This window comes from Varanus komodoensis, unplaced genomic scaffold (assembly GCF_004798865.1).
Source record: "Varanus komodoensis strain SLA01 unplaced genomic scaffold, ASM479886v1 scaffold49, whole genome shotgun sequence".
Taxonomy (NCBI): domain Eukaryota; kingdom Metazoa; phylum Chordata; class Lepidosauria; order Squamata; family Varanidae; genus Varanus; species Varanus komodoensis.
Genome location: NW_025336072.1, coordinates 3,125,010 through 3,145,927, shown reverse-complemented (window position 1 = coordinate 3,145,927; position 20,918 = coordinate 3,125,010). Strand labels below are relative to the sequence as shown.

General features: G+C 39.5%; 2 protein-coding genes across 2 annotated transcripts in view; one reads left to right on the top strand and one right to left on the bottom strand.

Moving 5' to 3' along the window:
• FANK1 (fibronectin type III and ankyrin repeat domains 1) overlaps positions 1 to 20,918 on the bottom strand; it is a 46,428-nt gene that overhangs the window by 12,351 nt on the left and 13,159 nt on the right. The window contains exons 4-11 of the mRNA XM_044445612.1: positions 18,836 to 18,917; positions 17,232 to 17,306; positions 14,957 to 15,022; positions 10,802 to 10,967; positions 9,540 to 9,683; positions 4,231 to 4,308; positions 4,092 to 4,136; positions 3,838 to 3,965 (exon numbers count right to left, since the gene is read on the bottom strand). Of these exons, the coding sequence (XP_044301547.1) occupies positions 3,864 to 3,965; positions 4,092 to 4,136; positions 4,231 to 4,308; positions 9,540 to 9,683; positions 10,802 to 10,967; positions 14,957 to 15,022; positions 17,232 to 17,306; positions 18,836 to 18,917 (758 nt within the window). The 3' untranslated portion in view covers positions 3,838 to 3,863. The remainder of the gene's footprint in view (positions 1 to 3,837; positions 3,966 to 4,091; positions 4,137 to 4,230; positions 4,309 to 9,539; positions 9,684 to 10,801; positions 10,968 to 14,956; positions 15,023 to 17,231; positions 17,307 to 18,835; positions 18,918 to 20,918) is intronic.
• ADAM12 (ADAM metallopeptidase domain 12) overlaps positions 1 to 20,918 on the top strand; it is a 342,499-nt gene that overhangs the window by 314,285 nt on the left and 7,296 nt on the right. The window lies entirely within an intron of this gene.

Below are 20,918 nucleotides of genomic sequence, written 5' to 3'. Positions count from 1 at the left end.
GATTTGCCTTTGGAACGGTCAGGTTATTTTATGATCAGTCTTTTGGTCTGCTGTATCAGCTCCATATGGGATCTGTAGAGGCCAATGCTCTTCGTAATGTTCTTTCAACCAGTGTAGATAGGGCTGGGGAAAAGGCTGTAAGTACCATATCTTGATTAAGGTGGAAGGCTGAGCAGACTTTTGGAAGAAAGGCAGGGTGCAGTCGGGATTACCTTTTCTTTGTGGAAAATCAGGTATGGTCTATTCGCAGAGCATACAGCTGACTCACTCTCTGGGCTAAAGTGATGGCCACCAGGAATGAGACCTTTCATGAGAGCAGTCACAGATCAGCAGTTACAAGAGGTTCAAATGCGGGTTTTGTCAGAGCTTGTAACACCAACGATAGACTCGAAATGGGGATTACTGTTCAAATGGGAGGGTTTAGCCCCTTCATGAATCTCCATGAAAGGGACTGAGAGAAAACTGAGAATTGGGTCCCTTAGAGATGAAATAGCAGAGAAGTAGACATTGATGGAGGAAAGTTTCAAACCTCTGAGATGTAAGGAATGAAGGAAGTCCAATATTCTATGTACTAGTGCCTTCATCGGATTGAAAGTATGTTCCCTCACATAATTCTTGAACTTGTTCCACTTGATAGAACGGAAGCATCTAGTGTTTGGTCATAAAACTGCCTGTAGAATGTGCTGAATTTGTGGGTCTAAATTGGTTGTTGTTACCATGAAACGAATGACCATGCCAGATTTCCGGGTGAATGGCAACCTGAAGAAGCAGCAGTGAATGTTGCTGCTCTGTGCCTTATCTTGTTTAGATGATTAAAATGGTCTTTTAGGGGTTGTTTACCTCTCTAAATGACAGGTGGGCATGAAGGCTCTTGGTCTACAGCTCTGATTACAGTGAGATGGCAAGATAAGGTAAACTGGAACAAGTTATAAAGTTGACCCCACCACACACATTTACTCCTTTTCTCTTTGTCTTTCTTTTTTAAAAATCTCTTACTATTTCTTTTTACATCGTAAGATTTTTTTTTTTTTTTTTGGTCAAGGGAATAATATTCTAACTTGCTGCAACTTAGAGTCTTAAGGCATTCTTGTTTGCATATTTTGTAAGGTCTCTGAATGGATAATCTTTTGTTTATGAACAGTGTAAACTGAACTTGGCAAGAGATTATTAGCTGGGGGAATGTTTGTGTTCATTTTCTGGTTTTTGAATTGAGATGAAGGACAATGGTGCTTTCTGGACAGCTCAGACTGGAGGCTGAGATTTTGGATTCAGATTTCAAGGCATTTCAAGCAAAATTTCATTAAACAAGAGAGAACAAAAAAGTGTTCAGCACAAGGTACACACAAAGTATTGTTACATTTAGTTCAGCCCTGAATAAACTGTTGCTGTGGTAACAGTTTTTCTATGTCTGGGGAAAACTTGAAGGAAAACTCTACAGCTTCATATCCAGTATGTCTGCAGACAATGCACCTGTAGGGGCCCCACTTGAGGTCTCCTAGGCTACCAGCATCTCCTTATTTTTAATTTAAGAGTTTAACTTTTTTTTTAAACTGGGAAGTTGGCAAACTTCAAAGTGAAGGGTTGTCCTCTAGTGCCATTTTTATTTGCATACAAAATAGGAGTTTTGTGTTTTGGAGCACAAGGCAGTATCCAACTGTATCTTTTCACTAACATAAATGACTAGCAGAAAGGGCTAGCAGAAACTAGGTTCTGTGCAAGAGGAGATTTTTACTAAAGTTACCCTTCCGCAAGCATGACTGCACAAATGACTACAAAGCCTGTTGCACTATGCACAACAGGTTGTAAAATGGGTTAGCACATGCAATGCATGACTGCTTGAGAACAGAAAGATTCAGTGGAGCTCCATTAGTGCTATATGAGTTTGCAGAATGGCACTACGGAATACAACTCGGATCCCACTTTATTTTCTTGTGGAAATTACTTTTCTTGCAATTTCATATTTTTGTCTTCTAAGATAAGTATTTCATGGCCAGCCATGACCACCACAGCAGACATTTTGTGAATAGGCAAGCCTCCCACCAGGTCAGTCATTTTGTAAAAACACTTGTGACACCCTTTTAAAAATCCAAATACAGCCAGTGATCTAAAGCAGGTATTACCATTTCTTTCCCAGTTGACAAGAACATCAGAATCTTGGATTCCTAATGACAATGGATTCCAAATGGATGGTAGTTGGCAGAATGGAACAGATAATATCAGAAATGTAACTGGCCTGTACTCCATTGCATGCAGCAGTAGAGAAGGTAGAGAAAAAACTACATACCTGTTTGAGTGTGTAGGAACAATTTCCTGGTTGCTAACTTCAATGGTTGGCAAACACTTTTCATCAGTAGATTGGGTTTATTAATGAATAGTTTATAGTACAATCCTAGGCATAACTACTCAGAATGAAGATCCACTGAAATCAATTGGCCTTATTCCCAAATAACTGTTTATAGAAGCGCAGCCTAACAGAGTAAACCTATACATGTTTACTCAGAATTAAGTCCCACTGTGTCCAATAAAATTTATTCTCTCAGGTGTGGAAAGGATTGCAGCCTTAATCTGAAAGTTGTGTTCTCCTTTAATTATTATTTATTATTTATTAATTTATTTAGAGCATTTGTATGCCATCCCATCACATAGCCTCGGGACAGCTTACATAAATAAAATTAAACATAGTACAGATAAAATCCAGATCCACCCTGGCTGCATATTAAAACCTATAAACTGATATTAAAAGTTATTAAAATATCGTTGAAATAAAATGGTCTTAGCCTGGTGCCGAAAAACAAATAACGACGGTGCCAGGCTAAGACCTTTTTATTAGGTTCCATAGGCGTGGCTCCTCCGCAGAGAAAGCCCTCCTCCAGGTACTTTGCCTCCTAATGTCTTTCACGGAGGGTTCCCGGAGGAGGGCCTCTGCTGCCGATCTCAGGGGGTGGGAGGGCAAATATGGAAGAAGGCGTTCCTTCAGGTACCCAGGTCCCAAGCTGGGTCCTTTAGCCCCAGTTTTGTGCTCATTGCCTTATAGATAAGAGTAAATCGCTCTGCAAAAACTCCTGGCTGCTTAATACTGTGCCAGCCTTAAGAATCCAGGATCACATTAGCAGTCCTTAGGACAGAGCTCAAAATTCATGTGGACAGTGGTTATTTCCCCTTTCTTTTTTTCTCTTGCTACCTCACTTCTGTTTTGGAGTAGCCAGTTACATTGCACTTCTCCGCTGCAACAAGATGCCCACAGCACTGGATCATTAGGGCCAAACTGGAACCATAGCAAGGCTGCACTGCTCATACCGTGGGCATTTTTAATATGCAACTTCCACTCAAAATTAGCATGTTGTGTGAACCTTTGCATAATTTGTAATGTTTTTGGGCTATGAAAGGTTCAGCCCACTCTTGCAACCAAGGAGGTGCATATTCAGGTGCTGTGACTTGTTCCAGGTGGTGATAATTTTTTGGAAAATAAGTGGCTGTGGGGAAGGTTTATACTTCACGTAACTGCATATACTGGTCCTAGACAGTTACTTTAGAGATGTAAGAAAATGCTGGGCACTATGTATGTAACTTATCATTCCCTTAGTGTCAGTGACTGCCACTATTCAAGTTCATGATGCAGAATCAGCTCTTAAGCCTGAAATCAAAGGATACCTCCTCTCCCCTCCCACAAAAGAATCAATGTAAAACTGGGCACAGAAAATGCTTTAAAATGTAGATAAATTTAAGCACCAGAAAAAATGAAAGAAAAACTAATATTTTAATTAAAATGTTCCAAGAACATGCAACACTAAAACAGGAAAGGGGAAAACAACTAGAATTCAGTCCTCATATTCTCACCTTCCTTGGCAGGCAAGATTAGGATTTCATTTACTTGCTTCACAGAGCTGTGAAGTAGAAGATGGAGAAAGCTCAACTGGCATACTACTTAATCGCCTTTTTTTATCTTCTATTATCGAAGCCACACTCTAAAAGAAAGAGAGAGAGAGAGAGAGAGAGAGAGAAGAAAACAAGGAATCTAGTTAAGTGGTAGGGATGGTGAATGCTAATAAACTAAAAATCAAAACATAGATTTAAGCAAAACAGATCCATACCTGTCTGTTCAAACCTCTAGCCATTTCCAGGGCACCTTTGCCAAACTAAAAAAAAAAAGCACACCCACAAAAATGTTCAATTTGCTCTTTAAATATTCTGTTGCTGCTTTTTGTAAAAAAAAAGTTATCTAAAAATTACCTCATTTTTAATATCAGGATCTGCTCCTCTCTCTAGCAACAATGTGACCAATTCTTCTTGGTTATTTAACGCTGCCACCTGGAAATAGAAGGGGATATGTTATGTGTAATTTCATATTCTATACCTTCCAATGTTTGCAGAATCTAAATGCTCCTTGTCACAAGACTGAACTTCCTACTAAAAGTCACTTACACATAAGAGATTGAATGACCCTTGCATACAGTTTATCTTTTTCATGTTATGCTGAATGCATGTGCAGTGGGCAGATGCTTCAGTGTAAACCTGCTATAAAAGTACACATTCATCTCATATGATGATTGAATTATTCAAGTTCCTATACAGACATTTATTCTATATAGGAACTGCTTTCAGATAGAGTTTACATAATCAAAGTCTTGTGTGTAGTCACCTGTATTCTGAAATAATCTTTGATCATTTTAATCAAAACAACAGGCAAGAACTGGAGCACTGGGCAGGAGGCTGAATTTATCACATGCTTTTTTCATCCTATAATTGATTGATTGGATAACATAGGCTTGTTCCTCCAAAGAAAATTAATGATGGGAGTAATGGGAGTAAAACTGTTCTACAGAATAAATTGACATTGCAGAAATAGAGCCAACAGTTGCATTATGACTTAACACAGTTATTGTGCAATATTAGAACATAAAGGAGATTTTGTTTAAATTACCAATATGTTCCTATTCTGAAAGTTCCTGCTTAAGAAACCTCCAACTGATGAGAAACAAATCTCCATCTTGTTACCATTTCTACCGAAGCTGACTTCTTAATCACTTTTAGTAGAAACAAATGAATGTGCCCAAAAGTGGACAGTATTTTCTTCTAAATTGGTTTAAGGAACCACTGATGTAAGGAAAGGGGGAAATGGGAGGTGGGAGACAAATTAAGTAACACAATTATGTAGCTATTTCATGAATAATTTTCTATAGCATGAATTTATTTATTTATTGTTTATACTCCCAATACTTCTAGCAACTTCTTCAACATTTATTTTAGTTGACTATATTACTAAATTGTTCAATTGACTGTATCAGTCAGAGACAAGCAAACAGAAATACAACAGCGTAAGCCTGCCAAGCTTTCTGGATAGCTGAAGAAAAAAATGGTTAAAAGTGCCCTATAACAGAAGCTAAGGGCTATTCTAAGAACTTTGAGATGGTAAATTGCTGCACTAACAAGAAGCTGCATCTACTTGTGCTTTCCTGAACTAAGTTATCTTCCATGAACCACACATTTGCAAACTGTCATATTCGCACTCTGCATTTGCAGTATATATTCAAAGCATCCTATCCTTCCTCCACCCAATGTTATGTGTAAGGTGGGTCATCTATCCCAAGAAAAGGTTTTATAGGAACTAGACTAGTTTGACATGTAGGATCAGAGACAGTTGAGGCAATCGCTCTCTCTCTCTCCTGACTGGAATGAAAACATGACAGAAAGCATCTTGATCTTTATAGAATCTACAAATGCAGTACTTCAGAAAGATGAATTTCCAAGTATGAAGGAATAAGAAGACTCATCCTATTAAAGAAACGTTTGAATCTGCTCAGATTATGTACTCGACTTCATGCACCAAACTACAAGAGATATCTGATATAAAATGCCTTAAAAAGGAAATCAAAGAGAAAATGAAGTATTACTTTGCAAATCCTCTTGTCATGACAACAGGGGAAAAAGGTGTTCTGATGTTGCAAACCAGTAAAGAAAGGGTTCTTTGAGCAAGCATTGCATGCTGTTTGGGTGAGAAACATTAAGAGTACATGCAGAAAAACACTGATCCCAGAAAGATTGACCACGTTGTGTAAGAGAGAGTATTCAAAACAGTAGAAGTCTTCCATTGGGGGACTTCTAGTATGGTGTGCTACTATCTAATCTCCTTTTACAGAGGTCTTTCTCCCTCTCAAGAAGCAGAATAGTTAAACCAGAGTTCGTTATAAATTCTGCACTTCAGGTTAAAGACATTAAACTTGCTGTCAAACTCCTTTACTGTTTTGAAATAAATGAAATATGTTTATACCTTTTGCTTATAAATGAGTATTTTCTACATCAAGAGAAGACAGAAGGTAAATCTTCAGATGTTTTGGATTTCTCATCTCCCAAGGCTTAATCAGGACCGTACACCAGTTTTTCTGTATCCATTGCAGTATACATTGTTATTTGACAAGGGTGTCATACCTAATAATGTATTGCATCCCAACAAAGCATTGGGTTGACCACAAGGCTGTGGTATCCTGTACAGGCCATTCCTTGTGAAATTCAGGGATATGATTGTGGGTAGCCCAAAACTTGCACACTCTTAAGTGCCTTATCACTGCCATGATGACAATACATTTCACATAGTCTGGAACCCAAATAAAACACTGAGATAGAAGCAATGTTGTAGCAACTCAGACAACACTATACCAAGAGCATGACAACTACAGAAAATGGGGCCTTCTGTTACCTTCTGCTAATGATGCTTGAAACAGGGCAGTTCACCTTGCTGCGCCAGCCTGAGAGACATTTTATAAAAATTGGGATTATACACAAAATATATGCTAACTTCAGTTCTGCACCTATTTTCCATATCTAAGGGTACAGAACTTGCTAAAAGTCATATTTATCATTATTCATTACATATGGTAAGAATTTTTATTCTGGCTCATGGACTTAAAAATTGAGCAACATATTTTGAGAGTCTCCTGCTTCTCAGGGTGGGGCTGGCATTGCTTACTGGAATCCGTATTTTTTAAAAAACGCTTAGAATGGGGCAATGCATAATTGTGCCAAGTTACATGCTTTCAACCGAAAGTACACAAATATAGGCTTAAATGCTCCACCAAGGCCTATGAAGGCAAAGCATCTCGCCGGCTGAATCCATAGAACATAAACACTAAAGGTTTTCGAAGTATAGACAAAAGCTTGGATTTATGTGATCATTAAGAAATGAATGTTGATTGTCATTCTGTGGACTTTTGTGCAGGTACTGGCAAAGGTCTCACAATACACTGCCACAATGCATTTATGATAGTGCTATAGCAAGGATGGTGAACCTTTAGAGACCAAGTGCCCAAACTGCAACCAAGAACCCACTTATTTATCACAGAGGGCCAACACTACAATAGAAACTGAAAACTGAGGTTTCAGTTTAGGAAAAAAAAAAAACATCCAGTCCAAGCAAATATATATATATATCCAAGGCAGCGCACTGATCGGCTATGCGAAAGCTCACATGAGTGAAGGCTAATGAGTCGTTGCTCGTGACATCATCACCTGGCACAGCTACTCCTTTCTCAGCATGTGCATGGCCCCTATGTGCGCTGTTATCCAATGCTCGGCTGCTCATCATTTCTGCCCATTCTAAATACATTCCAACCATCAAAATCATGCCGGGAGACCTTGTTTTTCTAACCCTAAACCTACCCTGCTGCATACCCCTAACCCTAATAGGGGGTGAAGTTCCACTGAAAAGAGGGCAATTTTGAAAATGTCTTCCTTGAGTAGCTGTTTCTGTACAGCTCATCATTTCTGCCCATTCTAAACACATTCCAACCATCAAAATCATGCCAGGACACTGCGTTTTTCCAACCCTAACCCTACCCTGGTGCACACCCCTAACCCTAGTAGGAAGTGAAAGCTCCATTAAAAAGAGGGTGATTTTGAAAAAGCCTTCCTTCAGTAGCTGTTTCTGCACAGCTCATCATTTCTGCCCATTCCAAACACATTCCAACAATCAAAAACATGCAAGGACACCGCGTTTTTCTAACCCCAATACAGTGATGGTGAACCTTTTAGAGACCTAGTGCCCAAACTGCAACCCAAAACACACTCATTTATTGCGAAGTGCCCACACTGCAATCAAACCTGAAAACTGAGGTTTCAGTTTAGAAAAAACAACTCACAGCCAGTCCAAGCAATATATATACAGGGTGTCCCATAAAATTTGACATTATTTGAAATATAAATATCTGAGTAACTACATGTCCTAGCCCAACGAAATTAAATAGGCATCACGTTCAACAATAAAAGATTTATCAAAATTCAAACAAGATCTTCAAAGGGATTTAGATTGTATACCTGATTTCACAAAGGTTCACAAATGTTCAATATGCGCACCGCCTGTGACACGACCCATGTCAAGTCGGTAGTCTACCTTCTGCCAAACACTCTGTAGCATGTCTTGCATAACATTTCATTTCATCAAAATTTCATAACAAATTTTGTTAAAATTTGAGATCATTTGAGCAAGAATTGGCTATGTCATTAGACTACGGAATGATGTCCATTTTTTTGGGACATTCTGTATATCCTTGACAGCACGCTGACCAGCCTTATGAAAGCTCAGACAAGTTGCGGCTAATGAGTCGTGGCTTGTGACATCATCACCTGGTGCCGCTACTCCTTTCCGAGCATGCACATTGCCCCTATGTGCGCTGTTATTCGATACTCAGCTGCTAGAGTGATGCTGGGGCGACTTGGCTCGTGTGCCGACAGAGAGGGCTCTGCATGCCATAGGTTCACCACCATTGTGCTATAGTATGGGAAACATGATAGGCTATAGACTATGAACTCTGGAAGGTTACAGGGAAGTAGATAAAGTGATGAAGTAGATAAAGACTTTATACAAATGGAAGAACTTATTTGGATTAAGAATAATTTCTCATGCAGTATTCTTCCCTGAGGTCAGATACAATAATGAGGTTCATGCATCATGGCCAATTCCTAGGTTGTTAAATTCAGGAACTGAGAGGGGCACATAGGAGTGAGCAAGCTCGCTACTTCAGCTTCTTCTGGGTTAGCTCTGGGCTTTTTAAACCATGATGGTTCAGGTTTGGACATCATAAAACAACTCAGAAACAGGGAACTCCTTGATTCAACTGAAAACAGAAACAGGCAAGTAGGTAGAAACCAGTACAGATGCTGATTGTTGCAGGCTCAAACAGCCATATACAAACTGGACTGTGATTGTTCAAACTGGATATTTCCTTTCATGAGGAGCTTTCTGTGAAAGGAAAAAAATTTTTTAGATCCAAGCCACTCTTGCTCCCCTTATTGGAAATGATGCTAATACATGGTACAGACAGTGTGGTATGGTGGTTAAAGTGTTGGATTGGGGGCCCAAGAGATCCAGGTTCTAGTCCCCATGCGGCCATGAGCCTCACTGGATGCTCTGAGCCAGTTACTCTTAGTTAACCCACCTCACAGGGTTATGACATTAAACTGGAGTTGAGGAATATTTAAGCCACCTGAGGTTTCACACAAGAGGTAAAAAGCTAGAATGTAAATGTGTTATTGTTGACAGAGCATACCATTAAAGGTGTTTTGCCATCTTTATCTTTAGTATTCACATCAGCTCCAGCATCTATTAAAAGTACAGCCACATCTGCTTTTCCTGTTATTGCACATAGTCTCATCAGAGGAGTCCATTCCAGGCCTGTGTCTTTAGGATCAACCTGTTTTCAAAAGGAAGTTCCTCTGTGAAACATGCATTCAATTAAATGGAAATTCTATCTGTTCTTTCAAATACTTGCTGAGCTATTACCCACCTCAGTGTTTGTTCCATTAGAGTACTTCTAATTTTGCTTTGTACTGTGCTTTGTACTGTTGTTATAATGAGCTTCACTATTATAATGAGCTTCACTATTCTTTACACAAAATCTACATGTCATACTACATGACATTCTCAGTGTCCTATTCTATGGTAAGTTGTTTCATTTACAACTTCACTATGCTTAGTACACCTTTGTTTTCCTTCTTCAACCTTTCAACTTTACTTTGACTGAATACTTTTTGGCAAGGAAGATGTCATTACTGTTTTCAGTATAATGCATTACATACTGTAGATAAATATGTAGTAGCAACAGCCGTAGTGGTAATATTGGTGGTCATAATAATGCCAACTAATGCTACTTTCTACTAATACATTTCATGTATTTTTATTCTACCTTTCCAGATGCTGCCTACATATAATTGGCATAATGATTATGCTTTTCAAATGCTATAATTACATTTAATGCTGACTTTGCCATCTTAAAATATTTTAATTTATATGTTCAGTTGTGTCTACATTTATGTATTTAGCCACCTAGAAACTTCTCTGGAATTAGTGGGTGGCATATAAATTTAAAAATGAATAAATAAAAATTAAACGCTGTGATAGAAAGCAGGAAGTGGAAATGTCCCCCTGCATAAGTAGCTTACAGACATGCACACTCTCAATTCAACTCAACATTTAGACATTATCAGAATTTACTTCAGGCTCTAGTGTCCTGTATTATTTCACCAGTACTGGCAACAATGCTGAATCAGACTAAAAATAATTATAGGATTTCTAATAAGAAAACTAACCTCATGGTACTTTGCAGATTACAAAATTAGACACAATTACAGTATTCAGTACAAACTAATGTAATATAAAAGCTTATCTAAGCAGGTAATGCATTTTTTTCTGTGCTTTGCACATTTGCAGCACACTATTCCATAGTTCTTACCAACATAAATCTATAATGCCGTATGTACACATCTGAAAAACTGCTTTAAAATGTTTCTTGTTACATAAAGGAACCTGTACCTCGCAGCCATCTTGGATCATCCACTCAATAACATTGCAGTGCCCTCCATCAGCAGCCCAATGCATAGGTGTACAACCCCCGAGGTCTCTGGATTGCCAGGAGGCTCCTTGGCTTCTGAGATGCTTAACAATGTCCAAGTGACCCGCAAAACAAGCAATCATTAAACTGTAAAATAAAAATGCTTATTAAAAAAACCAAAAACACTATTTTGTATGGCTGTTAAAAATGAAAATTAAATCATTAAGTAACCCATATTTTATTCTAAAAGTTGTTCTGGCTGAATATTTACTTCTAAGAACTTTGCATAAATGTATACTGCTATACAAAGTAATGGATGCATGTCTTTGACTTTTCCTACACAAGGCATTTATTGCACACTTATCATTTCACAGTTGTTTGCAGCTCTCTAAACAACTGTGTGACTCTTTAGTGTTGGCTCTGTTTTTAAACCACATTTTTGGTGATTTTTTTCAGAGCAGGGAAAATGTGTTGTTATTTAAGAAAAGTGAAAAGAAAATGCTATTTTCATTTATGAATTTGAGCTATTCTGCTATACTACACTGTCACGTAGAGGTTAGGTAGCTGAAAAGCAGGAAACAAGAAAGCATGAAAGGAAATGAGTTCCAATCTCAACTCTGTGATGAAATTGAGAGTAGATACAGTGGATTAACAGCATCATGTAGAAAAGTTCAATATCTCATCACGTATGACAGTACAGAGGTACCTCAGCTCACGAACGCCTTGATTCACAACCAAATTGTGTCAAGAACAAAAATTTCATGAAAATTTTGACTTGGGTCGCGAACTCGGCATTGGGTGGCGACCAAGATTGCAGCCATCTCCACAACCCACCGAGCAGGGCACCCTGAAGTTACAAACTTGTCAAGCCTATCCTTGAACACCCTCACCGATGGGGCCTCAACCACCTCACGTGGAAGCCCATTCCATACCCTTGAGGTCCTGTCAGGAAGTACTTCCTGGCATCTAAATTGAACCTTGGTTCCCTGAGCTTCACTCCGTTGAAGCACTTCCTGCCCTCCTCTGCAGGGGAGAACAGATCTCTACCCACCTCCGTGTGACATCCCCTCACATACCTATATGTCACCAACAGATCCCCTCAGAGTCTCCTCTTCTCCAGGCTGAAAAGACCCAGTTCCCTCAGTCTCATCACTTGTCCCCTAACCTGTACTTATGACACCCATTCCTATGCCCCAAGTGAAAGACCTCACACTTATCCACATTGAACGCCATCCTGTTGTCTCCTGCCCACTTCCATAGTCTGTCCAGATCCTTTTGGATCTGGAGTACCTGCTCTTCAGTTGTGGCCACTGGTTTTAGTATCATCTGCAAATCTGAACAGCAGACTGTTCACCCCTTCTTCCATGTCATTGATGAAAAGAGCAAACAGGATCGGCCCCAGGACAGAGCCCTGGAGGACCCCACTTGTCACTGGCAGCCATCCCAATGATTCGCCACTAATGGTTACCCTCTGCTTTTGGTCAGTCAACCATGCCCTAATCCATCAGACAGTGCATTGGTCTATCCCAAAACTACTCAGTTTTTCAACCAGGATATCATGGGGCACTTTGTCAAAGGCCTTGCTGAAATCCAGGTAAACCGCATCCACTGCATCCCCTCCATCTAGCCACCTCGAAACCTTGTTGTTGAATTCGTCTGGCAGGACCTGGTTTTGCAGAAACCATGTTGTGTGGTCGCCAGCTTCCCTTCCCTATCTAGCATCACTAGATCTCTTGCTATTTTGAGCCTTTCTGTTGTTTTTCCTACAATGGATGTAAGGCTAACTGGTCTGTAATTCCCCATGTCCCTTCTACTACTCTTTTTGAAAATTGGGACCACTGACGCCACCCTCCAGTCCTCTGGAACTTCACCCATTCTCCACGAGACCTCAAAAATGGAGGCCAGCAGGTGTGAGAGAACCCCTGCCAACTCTCGAAGTACTCTTGGGTGTAACGCGTCAGGGCCTGGCGCCTTTGTTATGTCAAATGCCCTGAGGAGCCCCTTGGCTTCTCGGGGGGTGACTCTAATCTGTACCCCTAAGTCCCCGGCCTCATCTAATCTGCCATGGGTATCTCTCTGTGCCTGTTCCCTCACATCAGTCACTGGATCCCCTTCCTCCTTATTAAGTGGTTCCACTACCTGTCTCCCTCTTGCTATTTACATGCTGATAGAAGCCCTTTTTGTTGCTCTTGATATTCTTTGCAGAGTCTCAGCTTGTAATCTCAGCTTGTAATCAGCCTTAGCCATGCAAAGAATCCTTCTGCAACAGGCCTCCTCCTCCTGGTATACCCTTTTGTCTATTTGCCCCAGTACCCATTTCCTACGGAGGTTTCTCTTGTGTCAAATCCCTCTTACCACCTCCTTTCACATCCATGGCAGCACTCTCCTTCATCTCCCTGCCTTACTGACTAGAGGTATCTTCAAGGCTTGTGCCTCCAAAACCTCCCTTTTGAGTACCATTCATCCCTCTTCAACTTCCTTCCTTCCAGTAACCTATTCCAGGAGACTTTCCCCAGTCTGGCCTTCAGTTGGCCCTTTTGAAGTCTCAGCTTCTAGTACTCAACCTGTTCCCCTGATCTCAAAGCAAAGGAGGGAGTGATCGCTCGCATCCAGAGCTTCCCTAATCTGTACTCCATCTCTCAGCTCCTGTTAGTCAAAAGCAAGTCAAGAATATTCCCTCCCTTGTTGCCTCTCAGACCCTCTGCATGAAAAAACCTCCCTGTATAGCATCTAAGAACCTGGCTGTCACCGCTGAGTTAGTCTCCCAACTAATATCCAGGAGAATGAAATCTCCTATAATTACTGTGTCCCTCTCCTGAGATATCCTTAAAATCTGATCTAAGGTTGATGGAGCTCTGGGATGGGGCTGATGAGAAGTTCCTACAGTTGCTGGGTAGGAGAGTGGGAAAAACTACTTGGTCTTGCTGTCAGGAACCAATGAATCCAGGTTGATACAGAGGCAGTAGACTGGCCTGGGTACAGAGTGGTGTGTCCTGTATTTATTTAAAACATTTCCATGCCATCCTTTGCATAGCCTCAGGATGGCTCACAACCCTGTATCTCCCCTTCAGATAAAGAGTGGGGTGCAACCAGTTCCACTCATGCTATCAAGCCTGATCGAAGAGCTGGCAGTGGAACGGTGGTGGAGTTGGTGGCAAGACTAGTTGCAGGGCTAGCATGGATGTGGAAACCAGGGCTGCTGGTAGAATTAATGACTGCATACATACCAACGGTGTCAATGGTAAGCAGTGTCAGGCCCATTTTGAGGGCTTTTCTTTACCCTTTTTGGCTGCCATCTTAGTGTCATCTGCCATTTTGTGGGACTTCTTTCTCTCGTGAAAGAAGGCAGGACCCTGTGAGGTTGAAGGGTGATCCTGAGACTTTGTGGTGACCAATTGTATCACCATAAAGGCATGGCTCCACATTTTGGTTTTGAGCTGGTCTTTTGGTATTTGCGAGTCTGCCAGGTGAAGTTCTGGCAGTGGGGCGAGCCCACTCACTAATCTTTGCTGAGGCAAATCGCTAGAAGTGGTAAGTGGAGAGGTATTTGAAAGTTAAGAAAGTTCTGGAAGTCTGGAGGAACATGGAGAGCAAGAGACCCTCAGCAAATAGCCATCAAAAAAGAACTAGGGAGAATGGCAGGGGCCCCACCTATTTATACTAGAGGGAGGAGGGTGGGGCTTCCACCAAAATTGAGCTTAGCTACGAAAAACTTCCTGACAAGAGGTACCATGCAGGCACAGAGCCCATATATGTGATGCACAGAGACCATGACAAAAAATATTTATTGCTACATATGTATTTATTCGTTTTGCCAATTTTGCTTGACATTGTTTTGATATATACTTGAAATTTTGTTCACAAGCAAATACTGATACTTCCAAAAACAATGCATGGCTAGAACTAAAACAGCAAGAATGGCAGGACAATATGCTTTCTCTGAAGAGCCATCCCAAAACAGTTTAGCCTGCCTACATTTCATTGTACAATGTTGATGTAGGTAATGCATATGTATGAATCATAGCACTACTGCATAACCCCCAAACACATACATTTATATTAAAGATACATTTGGACTCTATTATATCACCTAGCCCCCTGTATTCTGTCATGAAATAATATACTACATTTATTACCTGTCTTTTCCACTGGAATTCTTCTTGTTCACATCCGCTCCATTTTCTACCAAAATTTGTGCAAGTCTAGATACAAAATTTTTGCATCATTTCATTTTCCACAAACAAGCTTCCTTTGCACAATAAAAGAAAGCATTGATGCTAATTTTGTTGGCTACTACAGTAAAACATTATTAACTTAAAAAGAAATCACAAATCTTCCAATCATTTGTAAGCTCATACACCATCCTGAAATCATTTATAAGCTAACAACATGCTTTTTAAGCCAATGAAATCCATTGATTAGAATGCTGGATAAAATTCCTTATTCAAATCACATCTTGGTCTACACTCTTTTTCACTCTTAGTTTTCAGGATATGAAATAGGAAGAATAACTGCTTATTGTACAGTCTATAATGATGAATCAGAAAGGAGTCTGAACACTAAATATAGTCTTAGCCTCTTTAGTTGTAATATATTCAAAGAAGAAAAATTAATATGCACCAAAGTTAATACATTTGAAAGCAGAGATGTACACCCTCCACCTTGGTCAAACTGCATAATAAAACTATTGCCAACCAGTTGTTAGCATTTATAACATTATGAGTATAATACATATAGTTACCTATGTATATGTATTTACATAATCCCCAAAAGATGCATCTATAAAGCGTGTAATCTCCCTGTTGCTTACAACCTGAGAAATACAGTCACATTTTTCAGAGAGCCACTGGGAGACAGGTAAAATTGTTCTGGATCTTACACTGGGCTGGTTCACATGTCACAGTAAGCCACCCTGTGTTATTTCACTAGCAGGGCTCTGAGATACGCACAAAGTACCATTTTGAATATGCAACCTGTGGTAGAGAGCACACTTTATGATTGTCATGTAGTGTAACCCAGATGTCATGAATACTCTTCTTTCCTTGTTTGGATATTGTGCATCTTTAAATTTCTTGATATTTTCCTCTCTTTCAGTATGTAATGCTGCCACCAGGAATTTAATTCCAATCTTATTAATTAACTTCTCCCACAGTATTGGGCCAAGCTATAAGGCTCCTTCATTGGACTATGTGGTCCTGAGGATGACAACACTGATATTCAAATAGTCTATGTCTCTGGGTTAACAATAAACAAAATAAAATTTTATTTGTACAATAAGCATATTGATTTCAAGATGTTCAGTAACTTATTTCCTTAATGAATAAAACAATGTATAATAACTTCTGACTAAGATATTTCACTTTTTCCCTTCATAATCACTCTCAAATGCTCCTTTCTCTTCGGAATGTTCTTTGACCAGTCTTTATTCTATTTATCTTGTGTTCAATCTTTCCCTTTTGCACTCAGGTATATGTCACACCCATATAATACTTGATAATATTAGGTTTTGACTCTCCCTGCTCACTAATATGCCCTAAAAATATTCTACTTCCTTCCTTTATGAATCCTAAATGCCTTCCACTGTACTAAGAGTCTAACGAGAAGGCTGCCTCTTTAGATCCTGCAGACCACTGACTGATCACAACTGACTGTCAACAGCTGAGAAAATTGAAAGTATCTATTTCTCTTGCCTTACACCCTTAAAAGCTCCACCCATACACTCTCAGTCACCAACCAATCTCCTCTTTTACCGCCCCCCGCCCTTCTGAAACTTACCAACATTTAAAGGAACAGATGTTGTAGTTATTTGATTGATTGATTCATTCATTCATTGAATGATTGCACCTGTATGCCACCCCATAGCCCAAGGACACTTTGGGTGGCTCACAAAACAGAGTAACAGCATAACCATAAAACCCATAATAAAGTTAAAACTATCCAATGGAGCATAAAATACAAGTAATATAAAACACAGAAGAATCAATAAAGCAGACACTAAAATCAGCAAAAATAAGATAATAAAACCAAACATTTTTCTAAAAGCAAGTACTAAATAACACTCTGATAATAAGAGTTCATAAGCTGGGAGATGTTTATCCCTCAAATAGTCCACAACACACATGTTCACATAACACATCCCCACCACTGCATATTCAACATGGTACCCCACATGCATCTCAGAGCTTCATGGGTAATTAACCCATGGTGCCTTATCATGACATGCAAACAAGATCAGCACCTCATCAATTGTCCATCCCTGATTTTAAAGCATGGTAGTGCAAATATCATATCCCTCAAAAATAAAGAAGTTAATGGAAAACATCATTTGATCTGATCTGAACAGAAAGCACTGGTGTATAAATTCAAGGCTATAGAAGAAAAAGGTAAAAGAAATGATATGATACTACCTACCTAAAATATCCTTTTTGTGAAGTAACCATCAGAGCTGAAAATCCTAGTTTATTAAGTGTATCTACCACCACTTTCCTTTTCAAAAAAGAGAGTATATCCATTATTGTTTTGTAAATGTTTCCACCACAACTACAGTTCTTTCCTCCACATATTTATAATCTAGAGCAGGGGTCCCCTTTTTGAATAGGGGGCCAGTTAAAAGGTGCCAGGGATGGGTGCGGGCCGCCAAGGCAGTGTGGGCAGGGGGTGCAGGCCAAGGCACATGTGCGCACGCAGATAGGCATGTGTGCGCAGAGATCCTTTTCTCTGAGCGAGTCCAAAACTATCTCCTTGCGAGCAAGCTGGCACCTCGCCACATGCTTTTAGGCCCCCTTCTACCTCACCATACAGGGTGGTGGTGCTGTGGTAGCAATATGGGGCATTTTCAGAATGCCCTAACCTGACCCCAGCAAAGAATTATGCCACTGTGGCCTTGTGGGTTCTTTCAGGTCTTGTGGGTTCTTAAAGTACTGCAGTACTGTAAATGTTCCCTATCCCCCACATACTTTTCCATCTTTCTGCTGTTCCTGTGGAAGATCAACCAGACACTTACAGAGCCTTTGTGGGGGATGCTTCAATGGGTGCCTATCATACTTTTGTTCTGTTTTGACCTCTTCCTCTGCTCATCACACAGCTTCAAACCCCACTGTAGTACTTATTAAATTCTGGAGGACACAGAAATGTGGGGAGGTCCAGAGTACCCCTCTAAAATACCCAAGGCCCATGCCCTGTCAGCTAAGACTTCCCTGTGCTGACTGGCAAGCAGTATGGCTCTCTGACCAATAGTTTCTAATTCTGTCTCATAACCTGCTAACCAATTGCAGCAGCTGCACATCACTGACGTAGCAGTCCCTGCATTTCTGCTGTTATCCTGTAATGCCCACCATCAAAAGATATTGCGTCTCCCTTGGCTGCTGCTCCGTGGCAGCACTCTCTTACTTGCTAGTGCACAATCTTAGTGGCCGTTACTGCCTATCATATCTTAAAAAGATATTATGGTTTGGATGCAGAGGGGCCTTCCCCACTCTCCCATCTAATGTCAACTCACTGAAAAACCTTCCCCACAATTGGGGAGCTTCCAGAGAGACTCTTGAGGAAGAAGATGCAGCAACTATGAGGGGCAATGATTAATTATACATCATGCTGGCCTTCTGCTTGTGCACAACCGGTGGGGGAGGGGGTTGGATCCAAGACAATGTTACGAAAATATATAAAGCACTAATTGTGTTAGCAGCATGATAACTCACATTTCAAAATCTACCACACTGGGCTTATCCTAAAATATTCAGGTCACTAGGAGACTGGAAAATCTACTCCTTGTGACAGAACACACCTCATCAGATAACTTTTCATATTATCTTTTGAACATTATTACATGAATATGGACATTTTAAAACATGAATCATTTTACAGGAGGTGGCTGAGGCTCCATCAGTGAGGGTGTTCAAGGATAGGCTAGACATGTACATGGTAGGCATGTCGTGAGCAGAGCCAGCTAGAGCCGGGGGTCAGACTAGATGGCTTGGGAGGCCCCTTCTGACTCACTCTGTTTCTATGTTTCTCACCTTCCTCGAAGAATATTAAGAACTTCATCTATATCATTCCTGCTTACAGCACGGTGAAGGTGGTCCCCACTCACTGGTTCATCTCAAGACAAAGCATGCAAAATGGGTTAGACAGAGATTTCTGCTAGTATTCTTTCAACTATTTAAACAATGTAGAATTACACAGCATTTGAGTATTCCCAAGCTGCTAAACAAAACAAGATAATGCATTTATTTTTAAAACACTGAGATCACTTTTCTAAAACAGAAAATAAAAATAAGAAAACACCGCCTCGATGAATCACAACATGCTGCATGTCACTCTTTGTGATGTGTTCAAAAGCATGTGGCTAAGCTAGGAAATTCCCAGTTTAAATTGCACAAATTTATGAGGAGGCCTTGGGGCTTAGGCAATTCACTTTTTCGTCTTCCCCAACAATTGCAATATGGGAATGTAACAATATCAGGGTTGTTGCATAAATAATGCACGTGAAATGTGTTGGACACTGAAAAAGTATATACATAGATTATGTCTATGCTTTCACAGTCCTTTATTCTGTGTCTCTACGAGGGCATACAGTTCTCAGGGGCCATAAAACAATACAATTTGAAAAAAAGGAAGTTATCTTAGAAAGTCAAAGGAAACAATTAAATTGTACACTTCTTCATCTGGGAGTAGTTATATTAAAAACATTTTTACTTAATAAAATTTCCTGATGGGTAACTCAAGGAAGATTGACAAAAGTTCCTCAGGGAAATTGGGTCTATATAATAAATGGTGAACAAAAAAAGAAACCTGACAAGTGAAGGTCATGCCTTTCTCTTCTGAAATAAACCCTTCATGAAAGGTAAAGAAACCACTTGCTTGCAGATGTGTAGAGCAATGTATTCTAGTGTGCCAATAGGAATTTATTTATCAAACTGAAAACTCTATTGAAGGCTGTGAATAAATGATGAACTCATTGGTGAAGACATTCTCCAATTAACAAGCAGCAGCTGTTTGTCTTTCTATTTAGGGGGGATTGATTAAAATTGCACGCCTCATTTGAACAGGACTTTCCTGTATTTTACCAGGGGAAAAAAGAAGTATCACACCCTTTTTTAAAGTACTTGCCTCTCTGATTTATGAAGCCTCTTTCCAGCTGAATGCAAATTCTAAACCAAAAGCAATGTTTTGTTTTAATGTGAATATTCTTAACATGCACATTAGTGAAGCTAGGAAATAAGAAAGAAATCTATATTTATACTAAAGCTATAATATAATATAAAGCTATTATAAATTTATAATAAATTTATATTTATCATAAAGCTGTATGATAAATAAGAAAACCTGTGGATAAGTTTTCATATAAATCCATTACACTGTCTGGAAAACAAACATTATGTGAAGTGCAATGCCAAAATACATTATGAACATCCCAAATACATAATTTCCCTTATTTTTAGAATGATTATTTCAGCTCAGATATACTGGTTCTGGGATAATGTGAATAATATACAACGGCTTGTTTACTACCAATTGGCTGCAAGACTGAAAGGGGAAACGAAATTAGGGAAAGGCACCATAAAAGATTTGATGGATTTTGAAAAGCTGATTACACAACAAAATGATCATCCATTAGGAAGACTTTATAACTGATTACTTCAATATGACACTGACAATCAGCAAGACGAGAAATGTAGGACAATTTGGATACAGAACCTTGGAGAAGAAATCCCACCCCTCAGTGGGAAGCCTTATGGAAGAAAAATAATAAATTCACAGGTAGTCAAGAATTAATAGAAAATTGGTATAAGATTTTTTTGGTGGTATATCACTCCACAAGATATAGAAAAATAGACAAGAACTTAAATGGAAAATGTTGGAAATGTAATAAAGTAGGTGGGACTTTCTACCATATGTGGTGGACTTGTGAAATAATGAAAAGATTTTGGAGGTTGATACATGCGGAAATACAAAGAAAACTTTAAAACTAAGCTTCCTATGAGTCCTAAGAATATGCTTTTAAATATAATGCCACTCTTTTAAATAACACGTCAGAGTTATCCAAATATATGACAACTGCAGCAAGAATTAGAATTGCTTCTAAATGAAAAACACTAG